The following is a 26,980-nucleotide window of genomic DNA, read 5'->3' on the forward strand; positions in this document are numbered from 1 at the left end:
GAGTTCCCAGACAAAATGTAAGTTATAACTGAGAGACAATCCTTTTTGTATTAATATTTAGTTGCAWAACATAGCAATCAGTTGAAAAACCATTTAAAAATATAGTAATTCTTTACATTAATCATTTAAACACTTAAAATTTAAGATTCATCTTCTCTAACTATAATTTCAATTTTTTTTCAAAAGAATTTTTGCTAGGTCTTACCTTGCAAGTTTTATGCATGTTAAAAACCCAATTAATGTTAAAGTAGGTTGTGCATTCTAGGACATAGCCACATAGCTCCATATGAATCTAAACAGCTTTTCTGAAAGCATCACTTTTAAATATTGTTGCCTTCTGCCTTTAAGAAAGATGAGAAAATCCCCATTTTATTCCCAAACCAGACTTAAGCATGATTAGAAACTTGCCAAGTGCCACGTATCTAAAATTGTCACAACATTTAAGGTACAGTATTGTCAAGCATGTGCAATCTGTATGCATCTAGACTGTTATTTGTGCAAAAACATGCAGACATACTCTGCCTCCACRTGTAAATCCACACCCTCTTCAGTGGGGGCTTTGTGGCAGTCACTTAGGGCAGAATATGGCCTACATTTACTTTCCTGGTTTTTTAAAGAYGAGAATAGTAACTATCTACTATCTGTTAAAAGAACCAACCGCAGAATGTTTTAGTAGAAAAATAAACATTTTAAATTATTGGCAGATTAACATTAGTGCAATTATTTTGACTGCCTTACTGCCACACAGTAGATTAAAAAAATACATTATCACGTGTGAAAAGAACCTAAGACACTTCAGAAGCAGTTATGTAGCTGCCAAATAAAGAGAAAAGGAGCAGATTCTGAGGCACTTTACATAGCTCTCAATGCTTAGTGCCTTCTAAAGCTCCAGGAAACGAGACCAAGGCTTGTAAACTAATTACAGTTCCTTCCATACAAAAATATATCACTTATGAGATTTTCAAAAGGCTGAGTAACTGCTGACTAGAAAAAGCACAATTGTTGTATTCAGCAGTATCCTAGACAACATCTGGATCAACTTCTTTCTTTGAAGAACCATTTTTGGTAGTCCGAGTTGGTACAAGGTCGCAACAATGGCGCTGGGTTCCCATTGTAAGCATTTGCCTCGGCTTGYACACACTTCTGGGTTTGTGGGTGAAACAAGGTACCATCCTACAAAAGACAGAAATAAAGTTTGCTTTTCAGGTCTCAAAAATTGCAGGCATATCACTGTGATAAAAKTAACAGAAGATATTGGCAACAAATAATTATCACTCATATCCTCCCAGTGAGGTCATGCAGTACAGCCAAAATGCCAGACTTCAGGATCTCTGAATCTTTATTAGCAGATCCTGCTTTTAAACTCATGAAAACTTAGATCAACATTGCTTTAGAGTGACTCAGGAAGTGACAACTMAGCCTGTAAAAGATGTGCTAACATTCACTTTCATTGCCTTTTGTTACTGGACCAGAACATGGCAGAAAAAACCAAAGCCAAACACAGGCATTAYCCAAATTTATCAATTTAYTGCACATCTTGTAAATGAAAGSTAAATATTTTTCATTAAGKGTAAAYGTTGGACATCTTTTTAGYAAGAAATCTTCCCRTCTCYGCACAGGGTATATTTTTGGTGGRAAAARWAAAAAWATCTAAGCATGSCCCTTGCATGCAGATKTGTGTGGAGTTCACTTGCTTTGCTGAAGGGCAGTACAGCTGCCTCAGAGGTGTAAGGTCTGACAGGCCTCCACAGTCAAATTCCCTAAAGAACACGTTCTGAGACCTCAGGCCGGTTTTTTTTACTGTAATCTCCAGACCAAGTCTCTCGTTCCAATCCAGGAGCACTGTCAGCTAGGACAGCAAGCTGCAAAAGGGCAGTGTAGCCAGCCATGAAGAATTGCCCTGAGGGAAGGATTGCTCTGAGGCCATCCCTTTGGCTTGGGTGACACTCCCCTTTGCAAGCACTCCCAAAGTCCCTGGCAGCTTTGAAAGCAAAATGCCAACGTCTGGTTTCTGGGTGTAACCCTGCTCCCTCCTGTGGAAGTCTGCTCCTCCCCTCATCAGGAATGTTGCACTTAATTGCATCCCAAGCTCCTGATGCCCAGCCGTGTGTGCTTGCTCACAGGCTTGCTGGCAGACTGAGATGATGAATGACTTTCCTGTTTCCGTCGTGGTAATTCAAATTTTGGTGTGGATTAATCAGTATCCGTCTCACTCATTTTTGACTCAGTGTCTSCAAGAACTCAGTTCTTGCCAGGCTGCTGGGAAGGCTGTTCAAGTCTTTGAATATGCTACATCCATAAGGACAGCTGTCTGACACCAGTGTGCACAAAAGGAAAAGGAATGTGGCACTGACACCTCAGCCATCACTCGCCTTGAAAGGTGGGGACTGGAGGTTTTGATTTAATGCAGCAGAACAGGAGGAATTGGAGCAGAGCAGCACATTCAAATCACACASGCAGGAACCAAGTGATCACGCGAGATGTTTAAAGTGATTCCTAAGGATTCAGGTGCTAAAATGAATGGTTAGGAACACAGTGGAAACAGATGCATTCCAYATCTTTTTCCAATATTATCATTTTTTTCATTTTGAAAATTTCGGTTTTCTCAATTACTTCTTAAAAGTGATTGAAGATGCTTCAAGATTATATCATCTTAGGGATTCATGTATATGACCTTGAGCAATTTTGTTAAAAGTCAGCATTAAAAATGAAACATCATTTATAAAGTCAGCCTTTTAAACATTTTTATTTAGTAATATCACTAWAAGCTTCAGTCTGGACTAGGTTTAGGTAATGGACAGCAATTTTCATCTCATTTGTTTAGAGTTTACCCGGCTACCTGTCACTGGTGGTAGTATGCAAGCGTGAAATTTGTCAACCACGGCGCCTGTAGAGTTTAGACACATTAGGCAGACACATTATGTAAATATACCATTTTGATACATTATGTGACCTTTCCCTTAGCCAAATAACAACACTCCAGAACCTGACCAAGGCCGTAATTTTTCATCCMGCTTATTTTCTCTCAGGCATCCAGCAGCTTCTTTAAAGATTCAAAACTTCTAAACACAAGTTTTTCTAATAGCATGTAGAGGCAGCTGCTTAAAAGCAGGAAAGAGCATAAAGTAAGGGTGGTGTGCGGAGTATTGGGAATATATGGTAATAGAAATATTGGAAAATAAATCAATGAAAAGAGAGCAGAGCAGTAGGCACCCACATGACTGGCTGGGGAAGGGGTAAATTGAGGTAAATTCACTCTCACGTGAAAACAATGGAGGTGACATGCAAAAGAGAATGTTCCCAACTTCTTTGATGTTAACAWGGGTGTTTTCCTTCCTCTCATCTTCCAGTTCTTTCTAACTGACATACTCTTTCCTCCCACCCTGTTTCTGTGTTCAGATATTAAAAAGCCAAGACAACATATTTCTCCCAGAGACCTGTGTCAGTGTTGTGGCCTGAATGATGTGTATGCAGTGAGAGAACAAGAAAAAAACCTCAACAATTCTCCTTTCACCCACTCCCAAAAAGAACCAAACCCAAACCCAAGCAGGCACACTTACCTCCCTGAAAACAAACTTCTGGTTTTCAGGAACACTGTGGACRTGTTCGTGACACAAATACATTGTCAAGTAGTCAGTCCCTGAATYGATTGCTGCGCAGACTTCTGGCTGTCGTGTGTTGTAGCGTATTTCATTATGRGATGTGTACTCAAAAAACTACAAACCCAAGAGAAGAAACAAAGGSCAGCAGTCATTTCATGTGTGCACAGAGAGTATCAACAAAATTTTTTTGTTGATAAATTTTACTCTGGTAGCACTTAAAATGCAAGACATGCTGAATATTGCCCTGGAAAACAGGCATTCCAGCATTAATGACCTTACAAAATTCAACTGTACTATTTGACCTTCACATTCTAGACCCCCTTTAAAAATAGGACAGAAAACAGTTTCTAGCCTGACATTATACTTTCTTAATTCATCACAAAGTAATGTTACTTTTAACTAAGGAGTTGCTCACTGCATAGTTCAAAYGCAGTTTGGTCCAGGTTGATTTCCAGTTACAATGCACTAAGGATGCATKGTGATAAGCATTTTATTCCATAAAGTTTTAAGATATTATTTAAAGCAAATCAGTTRCAGCTGCTCTTAAAGATGAACTAAACTTTCTTAAAGACAATTTACTATCTTTACTTGAATGATATTCTACAGAAGTGTTTTGAACATGCTTTCTAACTCCTGGCTTCTGTAGCAATCATGGTTGAAGACTTCCTTAAAATTTTATACCTATGTACATTTGCCAACTTTTGGACTTCATTAAAGAGCAGCAGAGTTTGAGAGTTGYTTGTATTTAGCACACTCATAAATTATTTAGATGACTATAGTGCACGGAAGTGTGTTTAGATCTGATTTAGATTACACTCAATAAAGTAGAGGAGAGTTTTATAAACATCGGAAAATTGCTTATTACCAATAGTACAGCTGCATTAGCAGAGACCAATAAAAGAACGAGGGAGAAAAGGAATCCTCTTTTGTTTTGTTTCACCCCTGCAGYCTGTAAGGCTTTGTGAAAGAGGCTGCACCAATTCAGAAATGTATATACTTGAACTTAGCACAAAAACATCCTTAACAACCACCAAGGCCAATAACCCTGAAAGAGAAATTGGAAATGGAATTTCAGTATAAACAGAGCCGTGTGATTACAAAATCTGCAGCCATCCATTTCCAAGTGTAAGAGCTCTGATCTACGTTACACTGATGATAGTTGTTTCATGAAATCTGCCCCTGCCATTATCACAATCAGGAATTTCTCTGCCAAGGTGGCTGTCACAGCCACACACCGACCAACTGCAACACCACTGCCCACTGCATCACCCTGCGGAGCTTCACGGTGTTTCTTTCCCAGCAATGATGCAAGTGACCACCCCCCCAGAATTCTCCCGTTTGCCATCAGTCATTTGTGGTAAACCACAAGAGGAAATGAGGTTTGGAGAAAGCAACATCAGGTTTGAGGTCTCCCTGCTGACATAAGACCCTGGAGACCATGATTTCTCCTTGAAATATATTGCTAGGATCTGTTCCCACAATGTAAGGTTGCACTACCTTTACATTTGCCTTATGCAAAAACAAGTCTCATCAACAAAAGTGAATTGTGCAAATATTGGTCCTATCATTATTATTAATATTTACCCTAAATAGGCAAATAGGCACAAATAGGCAGTGGATATTCTCTGGCCTTTAGGTTTTATTCCCAGGTTCAGTATCTGATCAGCACACGGAAAACCCGCTACTTGGGGCACCACAGGGACATGCATTTTAATCCTATGGCTTGTGAATAAAGAAAAAGGCTCAGTTCTGCTCAGTTGTGTGTGGATGGACCCTTTTTACAGCTGCCACTTTCACAAGCCATATTTAGAGCCTTGCTCATTAGGGGATTTATTAGCTATAATAACTCCTTAGCAATTTGTATTATAAGTGAAAGCCTGCAAGCTGCTGACTGTACCAGATGCATCAAGAATAAATGGAGCAGCTCCTAGATCAGAGCACTGCTTACTACTGACATCTTTCCTGAATGGTCTCTCAAGGACTTGCACCAGATTCTGAAGAAGAGCAARTAAAATGGTTAATTTCTGGATAATTTTAAGGAACAGGGTTATAGTATTAGCAAACAAGCCCTCCTGCCTTGTTGCCCCATGAACGTAAGACAGTTCATTACCCTATACTGCTTCAAATTGAATAAATTCTTCAGGCTTTGGGCTTTTCTAAGCTCTGGTAATACATGGTATCAACCTCTTCCTCCTCAAAAGGTAAAGCATTTTTTAGTTCTCTTTTCTTCCATTCTGTCAGCAGAAAGGAAGCATTTTCAAACTAATCCACAGCCCAATAGCTAGTAGCCTTATTGCATTTTTTTCCTTCTGAGAATGAGTAAATTCCCTTAAGTGTTATTGGGAAACCTGATGAAGCCTTTTCCCCAGTATCTATGGCTTCTGGACAATCTACAGGATATGCCTCAGCTGCATCAGTGTCTCTGTGGTACTGAGGCCAGCAGCTGATTTTGTCTACCTCACCGGACCCTGAAACACATTCTGATCCCYCTCTGTGCCTGGCTACTGCTCTTCTGCATGCAGGAGAAAGTTTGCACTTGATGGGTAGAACCAGCAGAGGGGTTACCAGTTCTGATACCCTTTTTTGCTGAAAACTYAAGGGCTTTGCTAAGTTCTTTGTTTACCTCTCACTTTTTACCTCAAATGTATCAAATGTTGATTTCTTTCCATCACATATTGGTGCCCTCTGTASTGCTTCCCAGCCATACCAAGAAGGGCAATGGTGTTGAATTCTAGTGTTGAATTTCAAAGCCTTTCATTCTCATCCTCGGGAGCAGATACTCCCCCAAAACATAAGCAGCCTGAGGTACAAGCAATCAGTGGCCAGTGTTTTGTGTTTCCTGCCTCTTCCATATACACTCAGCTCCTAACACCACAGTGTTATCCTCACCTTCTTGTGATAATGAACATGCTGATTTTAAACAACCTCCAGTTAGTTTTCTTATACTCACACAAAAGGACTAAAGGAAACCCTCTCAATTAGACCATGGATTTGAGGTAGAACAGCAACAAATTACCAGGAACTTTAGTTTTCTGAGAGTGGTTTTACTCACTGAGATGTAAAACAGGATCAGGTGCTGGACCTTATAAATAACCAAGAGCACAAAGCTCTCTCACCACACACAGCACAGATACTCTGAGGTCATTAAGTGGAGATTTGTTTCCAACTTTTCTTTGGAAAGAGTTTTGCAGTTGTCCCCTACATAAACAGCCACCAGCCTGTGGTGTGGGACAGGGAACTGGAGTGAAGCTTGGAATGAGGGTTTGTTGCTAAAGACCTATATGGATAATGAGTGGAGTGATGAGAACAGACTCGAGGAGCAAAGGCAGGAAGAGTTTGGCATTAAGAGGGCAGATTCCTTTCCAAGGTGCCAAACAGAAGTTAAGGGCTACCTGCTGTCAGTAAACACCTCTGAAACTCAGTGGTTGTTGACACTAGAGAATGACCAGCCTTGCCACCATTATTTCATCAGCAAACAGTGATGGATATACGTGGGGAAGATTTGACTGTTTTGGTCCTGACACTGTCACCTGCCAAGGAATTCACAGCACAAAGAGCAGCCCRCGATCTTTTGAGAATGACTGTCAAGGAGGTGGTGTGATGGGACAGAAATGGAGAGAAATGTCCTGCTGGTAGGTTTAACAGCTATTTATGAGCCAGGAGGTGCCAAGTTCAGCAACCTCATAAATTATTTAGATGACAAAACTTCCAGATCCCCATCTCACCTTTGCTTCTATATCTTGTCTTATTTGAGCCTTCCTYGGTTCCCCCACCCACAACTCTTCCTGCTGTCCACATATTCTCTCACAACCACCTATCACCCCTACTCATGCCCCTGTTTGCAAACTGGTATCTCTGCTCCCACGTTCACCAACTCTGCCCCTTTCCATTAAAATATTCTCCAGTGACTCTGCTCGGTTCACTCCCTGTCCTACTCTTTCCTCTGTCACACACGCTGTGCTCATCACCTGTTGCCCAACCTCTGTCTCAACCTACTACTGCCTTTTTCCACCTTGGCCCTTTTTCCCCGTCTCCTCCAGCCTTCCCATGCCTTTTGCCCATTTCACTAATCTTGTTTTACCCATTTCCTGTGTTTGGCCTTCCCTCCGCAGGCTCTGCAGTTCTCTTGTGCCATCTCATATTTTCCTTTATTGGTTTACATTGCAGTCAGGCAGTTTCTCCATTTCTCCATTTCTCCTCCTGCTTGGATGCCAGCAGAGGGAGCGGTTTGCACAGTTCTGAGTGATGCTGCTCCCAGCCTGGCGCCTGCTACCACAGGTCCACGGCTGCATTGCACCAGCAGCAGAGATGGAACAGCATTCATATCCAGTGATGTGATACCTTGCAGTAAATTCAGTTAATCTCTTAGTGCTAGCTAAACAAAGGATAACTGTAAAAATGTCATGACAATTCATCTCTCAATTATACTTCTCTTTCGCTTTCACCTTTTATCCTACGTCTTTATTTTTTTCTTGGGAAAAGGGATAAAATTTAAGTGAACTCTTTTTGTTCACTGAAGTACAAAAAATTCAACCCCTCTCCTCTCTATAATCGGCAATACAAGGAAAAAATAAATCCATAAATACCTTTGACACATTAGCATATACATGGAATACTTTTTAATCTACACAAGAAATCAACTCTTATTTATAGGAAAGTGGCTTGACTGGGCTATCTGATTATTAACTTCTCTTCTATATAGATCTATAGAACTATGCTTAACTTGGGCTAGAAAYTGAACTGAGGGACCAAAAGGGGTGAGGTAAKGGGTAAACTGAGGGCTTAGAATAAYTGGCATACWKMTGTCAGTACTGAGATCCTTTGGTTTTTATGGTACAAGATTCTCCCCCTGCCTTCTCCTATATCTTGACCTCCTTGCCAGAAATATCGGGAAACTTAAAACATAAACCAGACGTGAGCTAATAAATAATACTAAATGGCAGTTATAATATTTTAGGCAATAAACTTGCTATCAGCAACAAATCTATTTCCTTTTAAGATCTGAAGTACATTGTTGTTTCTTTTCCCTTTCTYATGTAAAACACAATCCAAATTAAAAGCTCCCTCCTCAATACAGACTTGTGTTACACTCCTCGAGCTTTTATGTTTTTTTCAAATCAGAGTTCAGAACGATAGTAGATACACTGCTTATCTGGCACATCTCTGGTTTCTTTCCAAACTTTATTTTCTCTTTTTCCCTTTTTCCAAACATTCCTAACTGAATGTTTGGATTAATTTCCTTAYAAAAGGACCCAAACAGTTAAGCCACCCAAGCTGTCACAGGGTTATGTGCAAGAGGTCTCACAAGTGCTTTGGTACTCAGAACTCGTGAGACCCCATCTCAAGTACTTTGTTKAGTCTAATCTGGGCTAGAAGCCATAACTCAAGATTGACAGGCAAGCTCATGCCCCACATCAAACACCCAACTTCAGTTATGGAGGGTGGTCACTCAAAACCGTGCCAAACAGCCATCCTAGCTCGGAGCACAGAGCCCCACAACACTTTTACCATGGCATCATTCAGACAGGTTTTTGGACATCAAAACTAACCACTGCTGCACATCGTTTGTGTGCAGCACAGTGTGGAGAAAGACAGCAGCATTTTCAGCTTCAGAAGTTAAAAATAAGAGAGTAAGAATGAAAGTGCAAACGAGGATCCCTGCTCTCCAGGACTGTAGGGGACATTTCTGTAGAGAGTTGTACAGGAGAAGATGTGGTCCAAAACCTCTTGTGCAGTTAGAAAAGCACCATGAGGAAGAAAGATGATGACAGATACAGGTGGAATTAGGTGAGGTTTGCCATGCTAAGAGCTTTAGTGGCATGGACACACAAAAGCTCACGGGGTTTTGGAGATGAGTGAACACTGGCCCATGAACTCTACAGCTGCACTGATGTGCTATCAACCCCTGTAATGAGCTCTGTGGAAAGGCATAATAAAGATATGTGTGAGTTCCCTGGACTATGTAGACACATCTTCAGAATGAAAAAAGTCCGACCTGAAGATACATCAAAATAAAAAACATTTAATGCAAGAATCAAAATTCCAACTAAGATCACCTTACCGTGGCAACATACTCTCTCAGATCTACTGCAATGACTTCACCATACTTCCTTACATTACCACCACAAGTATGAATCAAAAGGAAAATAAATCATTACTCTTACCTGATTTTGTCCCATGCCATGGCATGGGTAGAGTATGACCCTGTGTCCAGTTACTTGATGTTCATTTGTAGGGTTATAATCAAAACAGAAGTTTTCCATTCCTCTATTCTTCAGCTAATCAAAACAAAAAACATTGTAAAGTATTAGTCCAAAGTGAGGAAGATATTCCATAGTCACTCTACACCCATCCTGYTGGGCTCTGAGAYCCATCCCAAAGCTGGTGTAAATTAACTRGAATAGATCAAAGGGATGCAATGGTAACATCTCTCAGACTAATGTGAAATAAGACTGTCTGGACCGTCTTGACTTAGAGCATTGAAGCAGCCAGACATGRTGGCTTCCCCTAGGAGTGACATTGTGTGCCGAAGTATTTGCAAAGAAAATAGGTAGAAATGATGAAAAACTCCACTGAAACCCAACAAGCCAACAACTCATGCAGAACAAAAGAGTCTGCCATGCCTTTTTTCCCCCAGGATCTACTTGCTCAATTTTCTTATGAAAAGATGACTACATACTTTTCTCAGTTTGTCAAATGGGAAATGTTAGGAGGATTTGTTCTCGAAAGGTCTCCACTACCCTCTTGAKGCAGAACAAGCAGACAGATTTTAGGATCAGGAATCATGAAAGTAGGCAAAATATATCTTTGGAAAAAGACACTCGGTGTGATATTAAATGCTATTTACTTATGTTGCTGATCTCTGCCAAAAAAGGTGCATAACTTTCATATTAAATTTTAAAATATTAATTTAGCTAATTTTAAAAACAACAAGGAGCTGTTTACTCCTAGTTAACAAGGATTTGCACTTAAGTATTCAGGAGGCAAAAGTAACTGAAAGTAAGTTAAACAATGACATAACAACAATTGATTCCTGCTATTTGCCATGTAACCAAAATTGAAATTACACAGAACAAAACCAGTTCTGTAAACWAGAAGCTGAATGCCCCTGTTACTGAGTGTAATTATATTCCAGACAAAAAGAATGAGCAGAGTAAATCTCAGCAGAGTTAGTTCAGCAAGGTGTAATTTCACTGCTCTTCCCTAGTCATGATAATCATATCCTCAGTTCTTAATGTGGAAAATGAGCGGACACATAGGGATTGCAGGAGGCTAAAACCAAACAAACAAGACAAACCTCGCAGGGCCTTAAACCCACCACAGAGCAAACCACACAAGCTGGAAAATTTAATACTTGTATATGTTTGCTCTGCCAACGTCTACTTTCAGTGCTACCCAACATCTTCTTTTCACTGCTTTGTGTTCACTCCCACATTAGACCACTGCAACCCTCCTTGAACAGCCAAAAGAAAACATTTTGTTTACCTTCCTAATAGGAGGTAAGAACGACGCTTAGAAAAACAGGAAAGAGAAGCGTCTTACACAGCCTATTTTTAACACTGCCATGGAACTACATAAATCAAACAATAAGCTTCTCATATATCTACGTTCTACATCAAGAAACATCAACTTCAAAGTCATAACCACTTAAAATGGTAATTGTATCTCCACAGTTGTTGTTGTTGTCAGCAGCTGTCTTGAAGACCTCTCTCCCATTAATGTGTTTAATAAGCTATGACTCTGCCTGTCTAGTGGCTCTAAGACCAGCAAAGCCCTTATCCATGGTGCCYTTCCAGGTAACCCAATGCCTTCACCATCACTCTCTGCCATCACTCCCTGGCACAAGCTCAAGCATGTGCTCCCTTTTGGGGCCCAAAATTTTAAATATCTGTCTTCAAATCTCTTTGAAAATGCCATGCACCACCAGAACTACAGTAACTTTCCTATGCRTGTTACTCAATGCCCAAATATACACAACAAAAGCTGTGTAAAACTTGATTAAACTCAAGCTTCATTTCAGATGGTTTGAAAATGAGGCTGTACTCCACGATGTTACCATGTATGCTTTTCTCTCCTTTTTCTCTTTCACACATAAATCCTTGTGACACATGCCAGTATATTCCTACACATATATGGTCCATATTTTGACCTGGTTCTTTTCTTTTGTCAACACTGGTAGATATGCCCACTCTTTATCAGGAAGCCCAACAGGTATTCAAGACCTAATCAGTGGGAAGAGTATATTCAAAGCTTYTAAATTACCTCATCTGAAATGACACAGAAAGATTTGAAAAATCTGAATGCAGCAATATTTATAAAAAAAGCCCACAAATCTGTCCTCTGTTGCAAGGCAGAAAAAAGGTCTGAGAGAATTTGTGAAATATTTTTCTCTTGTTAAATGAGAATATACAGTTTAAGTTTCTTTTACGTGCAACAGCTCTATCAAAACAGTGATCATCCACTCATTTCTGAAGCTGTGTTTATTCCCATATCCACCATAAACAAGTCATGCAATAAGAACAAAATTTTCTCAGTGACTTACCTTAGCTCTTTTGCAGATGCTGCATTAGAGAAACAGAAGCAAGAAAAATGTTGATCACCTTGCCATTGAAATACATTGTTTAGATCTAAAAAATTCTGCCCATGCAGGACWATTGGCTGAGTCTTTCTACAACACTTGCCTCCTACTGAAGCATTGCTGGTGTTACTCTACGTGCCATTTAGTTACYACTGTTTGGAGGCTGAGACAGGTAATATCAGCTACTGAGATATTCACCTCAGACCTCATCCCTTTCTGCTTGGAGAAATTTAAATCTTTTGTTTCCTAATATCTGGACACTTGCATATAACTACACAATACAGATGACATTCTATGAATAATTCTTAGTTTGTGCTTGAATTTTTTAAAGATAAGGTAATCCATTGTAAACAAATGATCAACAGCAGATTTTTGACATTAAACAAACCATCAGCAACAGATTTTTGACATTAAAACTTCAGTACATTAGTTGATAAATATGGCCAGTGGAGTGCTGCCAACCTTTCTCTACATCCACAAAACAGATCAGAATCCTCTTTATTCTGCCAGTGTGGCAGTGGTGCTGATCTGTTAGTGRTATGGACAGATGATATCATGGGACACAGTAAGATACGARTTTGCAGCAAGCCAARCAGCTTCACTGGTACTRATCAGATGTAAGATTTACCTCAAAAGTAATCTAAGCAGTCACAGGGAATGATTTTACAGAGTGAATGCTATTTTCATATAACCTGTTAACTTGTCAAGGGCAATGCTGAAACAGGAATATAACAGATGACTAAAATCCTCTGAAGGAACCTATAATGAAACACTGTTGTTGGATTCATTGGCCCACCCCAGCAAGTGCAGATCTCCCTGGGAGGCTCAAAAACATAAGCATGTGATTCAAACAATGGTGTGTTCACTTGAGACTACTACCAAACCCTTGAATTTTTCCCACTTCCTTTTAAAAAGTCTCTCCCAAGCTTTCAGAGGCTGTAGAGCCAACCAAGTGGGGTGTATTTTCCCGTGAAGGGCATGAAATCTGTAGGTCTAGTCAGTTCTTGGCTACCAATTCAATTTCAAGAGGAAACTCTACAAATTAGATTATAATTCAGTTTTAGAGGTGTATCATAGAGAAGGGACCCTAGTATGTTTGAGAACTTAGAAGATCAAACATGGAATAAAATCTTTGATTATTTAATTTAAACAGCAGAGCTAAGATCTTCTTTTGCATGCCTGTCCATATATATCATTTGGTTTGTAGACAATGTAAACAATGTTCTCTTTCATGCTCCAGCAAAACAAATTTCTTCATARTTTTAGAGGCACAGTTTAGAATCTTCCTTCTGATTTTTTAAAGGGTATATCTAGTCTAAATTAAAAGAAAATTATGACTAAGCACTTGGAAATGAAGACGARATGATCTTGGCGAAAAATGGGGAAGGAAGCTGTCAAAAGAAAAATTCAAGTTTTTGATTTCCCAACTGATTCAGTCAGTGACAGATGCCTTTACAGATAGATGGCAGAAAAAGCAACTGGATAGAAAGTCACAACAACTTCTATCAGCTTAGTTGCTTCACATTCAGCTGGGAAAAATATCAGCTAGAAACTGAGAAGAACAAAGAAAAACTTAACATGTCAGAACATAGTACGGTCACACTGCTAAGTGATCAAACCTACAGAAAGCTAGTATAAAATCCTGATTTTTGTGTCACCACTCTGTTTTAAAAGCACTCATGGTGCCAAGTCCAAAGCCAAGTTCACTGACTGACCATAATCTTTTTCCTCAGATATGCACCTCAATGCCTGCAATATTTAATATATACCTTAGAGGAGAGAAGAAACATTCCCTTGCTTTGCAGCCATGCATTTCCACAGCCACTGATAACATGAAAAGATCACAGAGCTGCCCAGTTCCTCTGTCATGAAAACATCACAAAGCTGTGATCTTCCCTGCTGTCCAGGTGGGCAACCTTGAGCTGGGGCTCAARTCTTGCTATAATTTCACACCAACCAAAGCACAAGTCCAGTATACACTCTACCAGTAAGTACGTGCTCAAGGAAKGCCAAATCAGATGCTATGCCAGAAGAAGAGAGACAACAGTGTTCTACACAAGAGCCAAAAAATTATTATCAGCCATTCCAGAAGAGCTATCATCTTATTATTTCAACCCACAGAGTGCCCACCAGCTTCACTCCCTCCTGCCACCCAAGAAATTACTCAAGCCAAAAGGTTTCGTTCATGTCCCACAATGTTCCAAAGCTGCATGAAGTCCAATGGGAAGCAAGAAGATATTTATCTCATTTCTAGGTCTCAGGCAGTTTGCAGGACTGTGATCATATCTCAGGCAAAAAGGTTCATAATTCTTTATTTTTAAGTAAAGTTTTAGGCAGCTAATTTTTTAGACAACCAAGTGTAGTATGGATACCTTTTATCTATGTATCAAGAAAAAAAAACAGAGCACAAGAGTCTGTCAGTGCACAGCTGTTCAATAATTTTTGACTCTCTTTGAATAATACATGGCTGGCTTATGGATAATCTTAGAAATATTTTCAACTTCAGTTCAAACGTAAAAAATTTTTAAGGGAGGTAAAAATCCCCATATTCCCTTGTATTCTCTTTGAACAATTAATAACTTCACACTCAGTTGAGCTGTTACTAAAACTGATACTTTTAAAACACAGTGYTTTTGTGAACCAGAAAAGCACTACACAGCTAAGGCGGGAGTAAAGAASATCATCAGTGATTCATTGAAGCTGGCAGATGGGACTCAATAYCCACAAATCAGCTGAATCAGTAGGTGCCATTTTTGCACTCTCAGTTTCTCAGAGTACAACTGTACTTCAATCACATTTTAAATTCCTCCTCCCCCTAAAAATGGTGTATCCTTATTATGCTCAAGACTAGATGACAGCATTTATGAATTGTTTTAGAGAAATATATAGAGMGCACCTAAATTACACTCTAGATACCTCAAGCAGCTCTGAACAAGAGTTATTATTTCTAAGTACTGTCAACCCCTTGTCTGAGGATGACAATTAAATCTTGAAAGAAACTGCACAAATCCCTTCTCCTCCCCAGAAAGCTGAAGCACTACCACTGGCACTAGCCCAACCCTTTCTTTTGGAGGGGGAAGGATGGGGGTGGAGGGAAGGATAAAATTCCTGAAATGCTCCTGGAATATAAGACTTGTAAGATCTTACTGTTTCAACTATCTCAGACTCTGTCAGTAGCAGTCCAGCACAAAAGAGCAAAAACTGAACCCTTGTTGTACCGGGGTTTGTTCAAAGCACTGGACAATGGTGGGTAATACTTTCCACGTCAGTGATCACAGAGATGCCTCTCCTGCAATCTCCAAGACAAATGTATGAGGGTGGCAATGTTCCAGAGGCTCCTAAGGGCTTTTCTGACAACTGCTGCCCTCCCTTTGGGAACTCCCACACTCCCCAGGGGAAATACAGTCTCCCAGGGATAGCCACAGCATTTCCACATTAGGATCTTTTTAATTCAACGAGTTACAAAGCTATTAGGGCAGGCTGTGGGATTCCTGAATGTTTTGCATATCCACAGAGATCAGATTTTTTCCCCTTTCCTGAAGGAGATTCAGCAGAGGCTGGGTAACTGAAGGGCAGATTGTAGCAAGAAAAGGGCTGGATGTGATGCAGCAAGGTGGGAATGCAGCTTGGCTGGATCTGCAGAGAGATCGAATTACCAGCGAAAGTACTTTAAAGTCGATGTGGCATTGGTAATTACGAAGGTATTTGATACATCTTTGTCTGGTGGAAAGGTGCAGTTCTGTGTTCCTAACAGGCAGCAGGTTTAGGGTGAGTTTTTAGAGGAAACAGGTATTTGCTGCATCATCTCTGCCTTCATCCCTTCCAAATGAGATTACAGTAATGTGATATACATGGAGCTATAGTTTGTATTTATTGGTAAGCTGCAAAAAGCATAAAGAGCTTTATTTAAAAGAGAAGAGGATTCTRATATTGAACCCATTGCCTGTGAACCCTTGCTGGTCTTTAGACCAGACTTCCAGATTAAAAATTAACATGTTGGTTTTTGATACACAGAATCCCTACGACCTGGAAGCACTTAGCACCAGATCTCTTTCCCATCAGCAGAGCATCATAGATTTCATCAGATAAAATGTACGAACACATGTTTCAAAGCACACTCTTTTCAATTCAATAACTAAAATAAAACACCTCACTGTTCTCTTTTTTGGTTATGCAACGTTTCAAGAAATAAAAACGTCACACTTTGCTGCCTTTAACAGCCCCTAGRTATCACTTAGAAGGAGTAATTCTTGGCAGCAATACCTGTTCTCCTACTCTGTCACAAAACTCCTTCATAAACAGCACCCCTTTAAATAAAGATTCTGATAGAAACCACATGTTAAAACCTACCAATTTTAACAGAATTCCACCAAAATCCCAAAACACAAAATTTGATTTTGGCACAAAAACACCTTCACACTGACTTAGTAGGARAGCTTAGAGAACTGCAAGTAGGCCCCCTTCTCAGCAGCCACGTACCATTCCAAAGAAGCCTGGTCTGTCCTCAGGTACGTGAAGTTCTGGATACACGTTCTCCAAGAACCATTTGAAGTCCTTACATTTCAGCTTCTCTCGTAGAAGTCTCCTTTCTGTCACATCTCCATATGGTTCCTGAAAAAAAAAAAGAGGAAAAGAAAGGAGAAAAAAAAAATTAAAAAAGACTCATCCAGAACAGATGCTCTCTTTTAAATTATCTGTATACATTATTAGGAACCGTATGCTATAGTGAYGAGTAGGACTTCTAGCCAGGAAAAATCACCATGTTTGGGTGCTGGATTTGATTTCATTATCCTTACATTTGTTAAATGTTGACAAAAAAGAACTGGAACTGTGCAAGTAAAACTTTAAAATATTCTAGAAGACAGTTTGTCTGAGAAAACTCCCTGAATCTGCAAGTGAGGAAGCCCTTGAATACAGATTGCTGGAGACTGAGAAGGTATATTGGAAAATAAAACTGCCTTTAGACYGATAATTGAAAATCTCAAAAGCAGCAAATGAATCTTGAGGATTTTAAATTATACCACCATCCATTTGCAAATTACCTGTACAGTTTTACACTTAAGTGATGGAATTTGTAAAATCTGCTAATGCATCCTTTGAACATCATCATTTTGGGGGGTGGGGAGTATGAAATCTTAAACCTCTAGAGAAAGGCTTTCATTGCARACTTTTCCCTGTCTATGGATTGAAGCAGAGCTCACATCTTTTTATGTCTGTCTTCAAAAACCTATCTTTATATTGACTAGGGACCTCAGATAGTCAGGCATGAGACAGCATTTGCAGCCCCCAGATTTTTATAGGTCACTTGATGCACTCTTTCATCAAACCATAAATGTATTTGCATTTCTCAAAGCTGTAGAAATACCACCAAAAACACAAAGCAGATGTAAAGCAGAGGCAGAGATGCCTGTTTGAATAAACAAACAGCGTGACATATTAGCTCTGAGGTCAGAACATTAATCTTGAAGTGAAACTTCATGGAACCAATTTTTGCAGCCATAGCATCAATCATTTTCCTATTATGCTATGGAACTGAATATCTGGGTTTGATGAAGTAAAAAGGTCTGAACTCAACTGCTGCAACAAGTGGTGCACAGAGTATTATGGAAACCAAAGTTCATTGGCAGCAGCTTTGATATGGGGAAAAAAAAAACCTGCATGAGTTTCAGCTTACATCCACTGTGTTACAATAAGCCAATACAAGAAATTTCCAGTACTAGCACACAAATATCCTCTAAAGTTAAAGCTCTGTCTTTACAGACATAAGATGCCCAGCACTTTAYAAGAAAAATTGTCAGAGTTTATTGCTCTTTTTGTGTATGACAAGCAGAATCAGCGTGGCGTTGCCTGTGGGCAAATCCCATATTTCTCTCTAAGTTAGACTCTGATAATAAAACCTGAATGGCTTTTATGATGTTAAAGTAAAACAATTATTACAAATGTGTGGACTGTAATGATCTAATTACCCAATTTAATACAAAGAAACACAAGATGAAAGCTAACCAAATTAATCTTCTCCAGCATCCTCCAGCACATCCTTTAAAAGCCTAATGTTTTCACGAGCAGTTTTCCCTTGGCATGTCTRTTGGGCTCAGCCACTAAAATGAGTGGGGAGCTCCCTGTGCCCCACACTGGTCCCTCAGCTCTGGTCCAGTGTAGCCAGAGRTGGGTGCCCAGCAGCCCACACAGGGCAGCTCTCCCCAGGCACAAAACCAGAAAGGYAGTGCAGTGCTTAGGAAACTYTCCCTGCAAAGAGATCATGCTGGGRAGACYAGGCACSTCCAGAAACAAGCAACAGCAGAGAATCATTTCTTTGGAGCCTAAATTTTGGACCTTCTGCCAAAGGTTCATTTAATTCAATTCTACACACTGCAAGGACATTTCAGTGTTACTGTCTTCCAGCCTACAGGCCCCTCACGATAAATGCATCCAAGTTATGAATTTGCACACTGCTTTACTGTTTTGACATACTCAATTTTCATAGTATTTATCTCCWGAAAAATTCTGCAAACAAATGGGCTTGTATTTTCATTTCATGGCAAACAAAAACATTAACTTAAAAGAAACCTCAAACCAAGAGAACTGATACTTGCAATGTTTTATTAGGAACGTTTTCATCTGAATTCCCATGACTGAWTTTAATTAATTTAATCTTTTCAATATTGATTTTGGTGGGGTTTTTTTTTAACCAAACATGGTGCTGCAGTAAATCAAACAGAAAAATCTACTTTATTTTACATCAGTCCAAAGTTTTACAATTATCACAAGACAGACAATTTTGCTAAATACTAGTACCATGCTGTTCATCTGAAGGTCTACTGTCCACCGAAACTTGTTGATTTCCATTTATTGTGTGTCTGTAATTCTCTTTGAGAGAATCCTGTATCAGCCATTTCACAGAAGTGCACATTTTAGGCTAAATTCCTCCTTGCTTTGATCACCCCTCTACACGTTATTCTTTCATTTAATCTTGTAATATTGACATAGACTGGGTGACTTTGTACTCTTAGAGAATTTCTAATTTCTTCCAAGAATTAAAAATTATACGCTTATTCTATACCCAAGAAAAAGTTTCAGAAGAAATAAGAAATAAACATAAGAAGCCCTTCATGTTAAATATGGGCTTCAACAATAGCTGGTAGGCTGAAAACAAATTCTACTGAAATTCCAGGAACAGTGCATTTGAACTCACCAGGCGAGCGTGTGGGTTTCGRTGGTAATAAAGTTGTTTATATTCATCCATCCACACYTCWGCCGCACGCACACTGTTTGCCAAAGCTTTGGACCGTGAGTACGGAGCTTGTTTGGGGAAAACGTGACCCACATGGGAGCAGGGATGGATCTCAAGACTTCCTCCACACTGCCATATCTGAGCAAAGAATTGACAATGTGTGTATCATTAATTTGAGATTTTGCAAGCTCAAGGACGGAGTAACAATAAGCTGTGCAAGAATAACACATTCTTGAGAATAYCACACCATACTACAAGAAACACATAAAATAATTTAGTGTCTCATTTGATGACTAAACTGGATAAAATTACATCCTTGTTGCTCTCAGTAATTTTTTCTGAGTTCACAAGGAGATAATGACATCCCTGGTTTTATCTGGAGAGAAGTATTCCTTTCTTAGTTTTATTTTCTTATGTTAAGATGTGGTCTACAACACGTTATGCAGGCACTGTTTAAAAAAAAAAAAAAAAAAAGAAGAAGAAAAAGGCAAAAAGAGGCATGCTTCTGTATCAAATTACTCACATAAATAGCAACCTCGAAAGAATCCAGTGGCTGATAACTAATTCTTACCGGAAATCTACGATCTATATATCATCTACATACTCTACTGAAAGCTGACTTGACAAAAGAGGTAAGCTTGTTGTATCATCGAAGAACAGTACTATGTGCTCCCATTTGTACATTCACCAGTCTAGAAGGGAAGCATAAGTGCCTGGTGGTAAAATCACACTAACCTTTTCCATTGGAAAGATGGGAAAGGTACCCCAGACCCAGCACAAAAAAAGAAAAAGGAAAGTACTTCTATAACTTACGGCGGTGCAAACAAAGCAACATGCTCCCCTGTCTAAACCAACATTCCTGCTTGCTGCCAAAGAAGAACTTGCACYTGAAGGTGGAATTGGCAGAACCCTGCCAACCATCACTCTACCCTTGTGCTCATCTTCCTGCCTCTCTGGCTCCTCAGGTTGGGAAATGTACAGCCCACGAGATAAAGTCCAGAAACAACTATCAAGCAGATCCATTTGCCTCAGCACTCTGGGCACATTTTTGTAATTAYATTCTCCTCCTTTGAAAAACCAAGGACTTTTGTCAGTTTACCTACACCACCACTTTTCCATCACCCATTCTGATCTCATGCTTGATTATGTAAAAGTAAAGCACAGCTAGGTACTTCCTATTTAATATTGTGTGTGACACGACATGGCAGACACCGTGTCTCTGAAGGGTGCCTGAAAAAAGGCTTCTGAAAYGCAGTCAGATGGGAGGAAGGAGGGTCATGTTCCTGCACTTGAAATAACTTGAGGCGGTCACCAGTGGCTCTGACAGACCTTCCCTAAAAATTTAGAATTCTCCTCATGTATTCAACTGTGCATAAGTGGCAGCTGATCATTCCTTTGTAAATGGAAGACAAAGGAAATTAGCTGGGATAGGCTTAAGAGGTAGAGGTTTGCTCCCTGACAACCTTCTTGTATGAGACAGACATTTTTAATTACATGTTATTCAAATGAACACAGCAAGAGTGAAAGCTATGAGGTAGAAAATAAAAGCTCTGTTGCTAACAGAGTTAAAAGATCGTGATGAGACTTTTCCCACATCTCTCTGTGGGATTTTTAGGGATCTAAAAAGATGAAGGCTTYCAGCTCACACAAGATGGGACTCGGTTTTAGACTGCTAGGATTTTTTTTAAGTTACTTAGAATTTCTCTCGAATTTCTAAATTTGGAAATCAACAAATGTCATCCCCACTGAATWGGTTTTGGATAATGACATCAGACTTTATGTGTGGCAAAATACTATGCTTCATTACCAAAGTATAAGCACTCTAACATGTTTGCTTTTAAAACTAAGTTTCCTTAAAGGTATAGGGAACTCACTATTCAACTATAGGGAGTACTGGGTAATTGTTACTTCCAGGATTTAAAATTTTCATTTCTTATTCTTCATGTGAGGCTTCTCTCTTCCTTTTTGCTGCTTTTCAGGGAAGCAATATAGTTGCCATTTGAACAAAGATGATTAAAGGAATTACGCAAGAAATCTAGAATTCTGTACGGATCTTTTAAACAATCTGCATTTTGTCATATGTAAGTTAGCCTACTGCCACCTGAAAGCTGCTAGGAACCAGCTACCCACCTTCACTTTAGGACATCCATTTTTGAGATTTGTTTCAAAACAGTATTTTTCATAATTATTATTTCTATGTTCAAGATTACTTTTTTTAAGCTGTAATTATCATTCAAGATTGGTCAGCAAACATTAAGAACCATACGATTGTTAGTTTAATAATGTCCAATGTTATATTCCACATAAGAATTTTTAATTAATCATTATTGTTTAGATCTACTTTTAAATAAGGCATGAGGAACAGATGATAAAGACTACCGAAATAAAAATGAAGGAAGCACATGCTTGAATTCTTCCTTGATAAAGTCTGATTTCAAAGGAATGAAACAAACTGACCATACCTATGTTAAACTGATAACAAAAAGAGAATTCTATAACAGCTGAATTTTCAATAATTAAAGCTCTCTAAAAAAATAACTGTAGGTTGCTAAGCAATGCTCATATTCCACATATTTCACAAAAAGAGTACAAAAATTATCTTGTCTTCCTATTAAAAAAAAATTAATTACATTGAAGCTAAAAAAAATCCTCAAAAGGTTTATTCATTTTCATTTTAATGGAAAACATTATGACCTCTATATAAAATCAGGTACAAATGAACAGCCATAAAATAAAGCATCAATTTAATAGAGAAACTAAAGTTGATTACTAAATGCTAAGTAAGTGGCTCTGCAGAAGATTCTCCATTAAACTATTTCAACCTTCTGTACCAGAAAAGCACATTAAATTTCATGTATATTTTGCAAGCTCACGTACATGCAGATCTGTTTCTTTACTAGGTCTGGCTAACTCACAGCTCTCATTAAAAAACATTTTTCCTTCAGTAAGGAAACAAGGTGACATTCCTTTTTTTACTTTCACTTTCATCTTGATGCACGCTGACTATCTGCATATTCTTTTGTTTTCAGACAGATGGTGGCATTATGAAAACCTACAGAAAATGTTCAGATCTCGCCTTGAGATCGCTGTCCCTGCCAAGGTCTCTGGACAACTGAMCTCGTGCTGGGTCAAAGAATGCTAAAGAATAAAAGCTCTATCACAACATTCTAACATTTTAAGACTCTCTGGAAGAAATATGAAGCATAAAAAGGATGCTGCATCCTAAAAAAGGGCAGAATGTGGGAAACCCTATGTTTCTGCTACTCTCTGTGCTTATTTTTTTCCTGATGACTTGTGGCTGAGCTCCCAGTGTGGTGCTAATGCACAATCTGCTGGAAGCTGGGTGGGTGGAAAAGCACCCCAGACACATGCACCCATCCTGGCTCCTCTCAATGCAATTCAGATAGAGACAAAAAGAAACAACACAAAAATATTGGAAAAGAGAAGATCCCAAGTATTTCGAGGCATATGATCCGGGCTCACGGGCAATAAAATTTCTGAGAAGAAAGGCCTTTTTGAACATGGTGGGCTGAAAGACAGACACAGGCATATTAAACCTTGGACCCCAGAAACAAACTTACATTGCAGTGCCACCTGAAGGAGCAGGAGCAGAGAGGGGAGGGATGATGCAACCAGATTCCCCTTTGCTCTGAGTACAAGAGGGAGAATATGAAAGAGCATGTTTCAAATCCCTCAGAAAGAGGAGTTTTGATGCCYATTATGCCCATGAAGTGAAATTTTATCCAGCCAAATAGCATTAAGCAATCCAAAATCAAGGTACATTGACTCAATTCTGCATTCAGCACGTAGTCTCCATCTCTCTTAGTCATCATGCTTTTAGCAAAAGCTTTGTCCTTGTTGCAYCTCTCAAAACCACAGAGAATTTCCTCAGTTCAGAATAATCGAAGTGCGAGAAATAGCAGTCTTGAGGACAAGTCTTTTCATGTCATTGGGAGAGAGCGGTGTTTYCAGAGACAAGAACAACAATAAATTAATTTACAGTGGTTTTGAGTAGCTCTGCTCCTAATTCTCAGGTCTGTCAGGTCTAGAAAACACAAGGACAACAACATTAACAATGATTTATCCCTTCAGACTTCTTGGAACACTATGGGCTGCCAACAAAACACAGTTAAACAACATCGTAGCATTCTGCTCTCTTCCACAAAAATCCTCACCACACAGAGCACAAGTACAAGGGCTCCAAATCAAACAGAGCAAAGCATGTACAGCACAAATGCCCAGATGCTCCTGGCAATCTGTACTAGAAAAATTGGCATGACCAGGGATATTGGCTGGCCATTGCAGTCTGTCCTGTTAAATCTTTGTCTCCCAGGAGTCGCTTGGTCCACCTGCCCCCCCAGGTGTTGGCTTAGCCCCTGCAGGGCACAGCAGCGTGCTTTTGTGCTGTCTCCTGGGACTCTGCTGACCCCTTTGTGCTTCTCCTGTGTGCTGGACTGCTGATGCTTCCTCTGTCCCATGAGGACACCACAGTCCTGAATGTTGGAGGAGAAAAGGCACTGCTCATACCTGCTGCTGCACCCCACAGAGTCCTGGCTCAGGGGAAACGGTGACATAAAAAATGAGACTGGCTCGCAGAGGTCAGTGGCAATGAAAGATCTCAAAATACCTAAAGCAGCAGTTGGTGCTGGGGCACTCTGTGTCAAAGGAAAGGGGTCAGGCTCTCTGTAAGCCTTGGTCTCCCTGAAAGCAGACACGAAGAGCAGAAAGCCAACAACTGCAGAAAGCCAACAACTGCATACCAATTTGCACGCTGTATTTGAGGAGTTCTACAAGGAGTAGATACTCCTTGCAGAGTTACACCAGAACCAGAGACAGCTGGGAGACTCCTGCTTTAGAGGGTCACGGGGCTSATGGAGGTGGGTCAGCTGCTTTGTGCTTCAGCTGGAGGCTGAACTAGACCAAGACTACTAAGCAGGCTGTGTTTGAGCTTAAGTGGCAGAAACTTTTCCCTAAGTGAAAAAGGAGGTGGTCATGAATTTAGAATAGTGTTTCCAGCTGAGACATCTCCCTCCTGAGAGAAACTATATCGACTCTAGGCCTGTGCTTATCATTCCTAATTATTTTTGTTCCTTATTTTTATACCCTCTTTTCTACAATTTCTTCACTGCAAGCAGCAGGAGATAGGAACAGCAGCCAGAAAGACTTCATKTTTCTCTGGTTAACACACAGACACCAAGAGACAGTCTGCTGATGCCTCCGTTCTCAATAAAGTAATTTTCTAACATTAAAATGCTGTTTATCCCTGAAATCAGTTTTGGGTGTTTTACCTAGTAAAAAACCCAAAAGCCCTCCTGGACCACAATTCAATGAYTCACAGAAATGCAAACATGACCCTCAAATATAACAGATGATGGGCAGAACAGACAAGAGAAATCCAGGATAGTAAGTTGTGAGCTCCCTGAAAGTCAAAAGCAGCCCTACAGCATCCCACTTACATTACCACTGGATGGCTTGAATCAGCCAAGTGTGATATGGGGCAAACCACAGGCAGGGTTTGCTCAGTGGGAATCAGCCACAGCACTGCTGACAGCTCAGCTGAGGAGGACAACTCAGCTCTGCTCTTCAATCTGGACTGTCCAGTGTCYCCTCTTTTGCTGCTGTGGATCCTTTTCCTTACATCTATCTGCCCCACACCTGAGCACTTGGTCCAGCCTTCTATGAGGGCACAATTCTACAGTTAYTGCAGATCTTCCCTCCCACCTTTTATAACCTTTATACGAACTTTTTCTCAGGTGAAACAGAATAAAGCCTTAAATTAGCACAGGGACTGCCTTCTCCTGGCCCACTGGGAACTGCTCATTCCATCAACCACAGCAAGAACTCTGAGTCACATCAGAGCACTAAAAATCTTCTTCCCAGTGACCTCCTTCAAGCTGCGGGATGTAAACTTCACCCACTAATCACACCCCTTTTTCCATTTTATACTAGAGCTCAAAACAAAGGCATGTTTTTAAAAATTGCTTTAATATGGCTATTTGGAAGGAAAATACAGCTATCCTAAAGTGTAAGAACAAGATTCAGATAAACAGCTTCCAMAATATTCCCTTCTTAACACTTGCTTACATTACAGCTATTTCATTAAGTAAAAGGGCAGGACGAAAGAAATAGGAACTTCTTGTATTCTGAGGAAAAGAAACTTTCAATTAAGCCACCTACCCTAAATGAGAATTCAAGGTTTTCTCCTCCCCAGACTTCCATTCCTGTGTCATAAGAACCAAGATAATCAAAATACTTCTTGCTCACAGAAAATAATCCACCTGCCATGGTTGGGGACCTATAAAAGAGAACAGTAACTCTGAATTGAATAAAAAGAAAAAAATATTGAACCAATGCAACAGATTAAAAAAAACCTATTTTCTCAGTCTTTTCTGGATACAAAGTGAAGTCAGAAATGTATCAAACATCACAAGGCCATTTGAATTTRATTTTGTAATAAAAAACTGTATCTGAAACAAGCACCAGAATGTAAAAATACTGTGTTAAAATAATTTTTTTTTTAATTGCAATGCCTTTGTGTGTAAATGAAGAGCCTTTTCACATGACAGAACATTAGCTTCATTGTGGCAGAACTGTATTAATCGGCTCTGAAATTCTAAGTGCTGTATACTTATCTATTTTACTTAAGTAATAATTAAACACTTGTGCTTTGGTAATTAAAAACAACATTCTTGATCCCACCAATATAAATTGAAAAAACTTTCAGACATCAAWTATTAAGTAAATATAGCCTCTAAAGAGATTTGTTCTCTTTCTAAGAAAATCTACCCATCTGTATGTTCCTAAATTTTTTACTAAGTCTGGGGGAAAAAAAAATAAAATTGGGAGTCATGACCAGGTCTTCAYAGAAGATCACAAGGCCCAGAGTGACACCACACTTAAGGGATCTACTTCCAGTAGGGTAGAGTGTGCACTTAAAACTTTATTTTGTTCAATATTGTTCCTAATTGTTTACAGTCTTAGAAAATTACTGTCTTTAAAGTGCCAAGTGTATATTGCYGATTAGAACTAGGTTCAGCTGACATTTTGTGAATTTTACCAAATTGCTGTTGAGGTAAATATTAACAAATGCAAGGTGCAGATCAATTTATCTGTCAAAACTAATTCTACCAGCTATCTTTTTGAAGCAACACTGTCTCACACTGTCACATTGTTTCAAAGAATGGAATAAGATGAGCCAAGACAAAAGGAAAAAAAACAAACTCCATAATCAGTTAAATTCTCTCTGCCTCCAGATCTCATCTTTCCAAAYCCAGCTGTTGGTGATGCCACTCCCAGCACTGCTGCTTTCTCCAGACACTTGTCGAGCTCACAGTCCTCACGCTACCATGAAACTTTATCCCTCATCATTTTCCTCTTGGTATGTCAAAGAAAATTCTTATCATGAAGTAAAAAAAGCATCATATTGGAACTAAAAGTTTTAAAAACGTTTACTCTATTTGGATTTTTTTAAAGGAGGATTTGGACTAATACATGCTGAGAAAGACTTAATTCCTGCCTCACTTTTCCCATTTAAAAATAGTTCACTCMGTTGAGGACAAGTTCTTTAAT

General features: G+C 39.5%; 1 protein-coding gene across 1 annotated transcript in view; it reads right to left on the reverse strand.

The window, feature by feature from the left end:
* Positions 1 to 287: 287 nt before the first annotated feature.
* Positions 288 to 26,980, reverse strand: part of GALNT12 (polypeptide N-acetylgalactosaminyltransferase 12) — a 44,827-nt gene continuing 18,134 nt past the window's right edge. The window contains exons 5-10 of the mRNA XM_057369446.1: positions 25,589 to 25,706; positions 19,373 to 19,549; positions 16,660 to 16,791; positions 9,767 to 9,880; positions 3,561 to 3,716; positions 288 to 1,173 (exon numbers count right to left, since the gene is read on the reverse strand). Of these exons, the coding sequence (XP_057225429.1) occupies positions 1,036 to 1,173; positions 3,561 to 3,716; positions 9,767 to 9,880; positions 16,660 to 16,791; positions 19,373 to 19,549; positions 25,589 to 25,706 (835 nt within the window). The 3' untranslated portion in view covers positions 288 to 1,035. The remainder of the gene's footprint in view (positions 1,174 to 3,560; positions 3,717 to 9,766; positions 9,881 to 16,659; positions 16,792 to 19,372; positions 19,550 to 25,588; positions 25,707 to 26,980) is intronic.

The sequence above is a fragment of the Malurus melanocephalus genome, unplaced genomic scaffold (assembly GCF_030028575.1).
Source record: "Malurus melanocephalus ecotype Western Australia unplaced genomic scaffold, MMel_1.1 scaffold_110, whole genome shotgun sequence".
NCBI classification, from domain to species: domain Eukaryota; kingdom Metazoa; phylum Chordata; class Aves; order Passeriformes; family Maluridae; genus Malurus; species Malurus melanocephalus.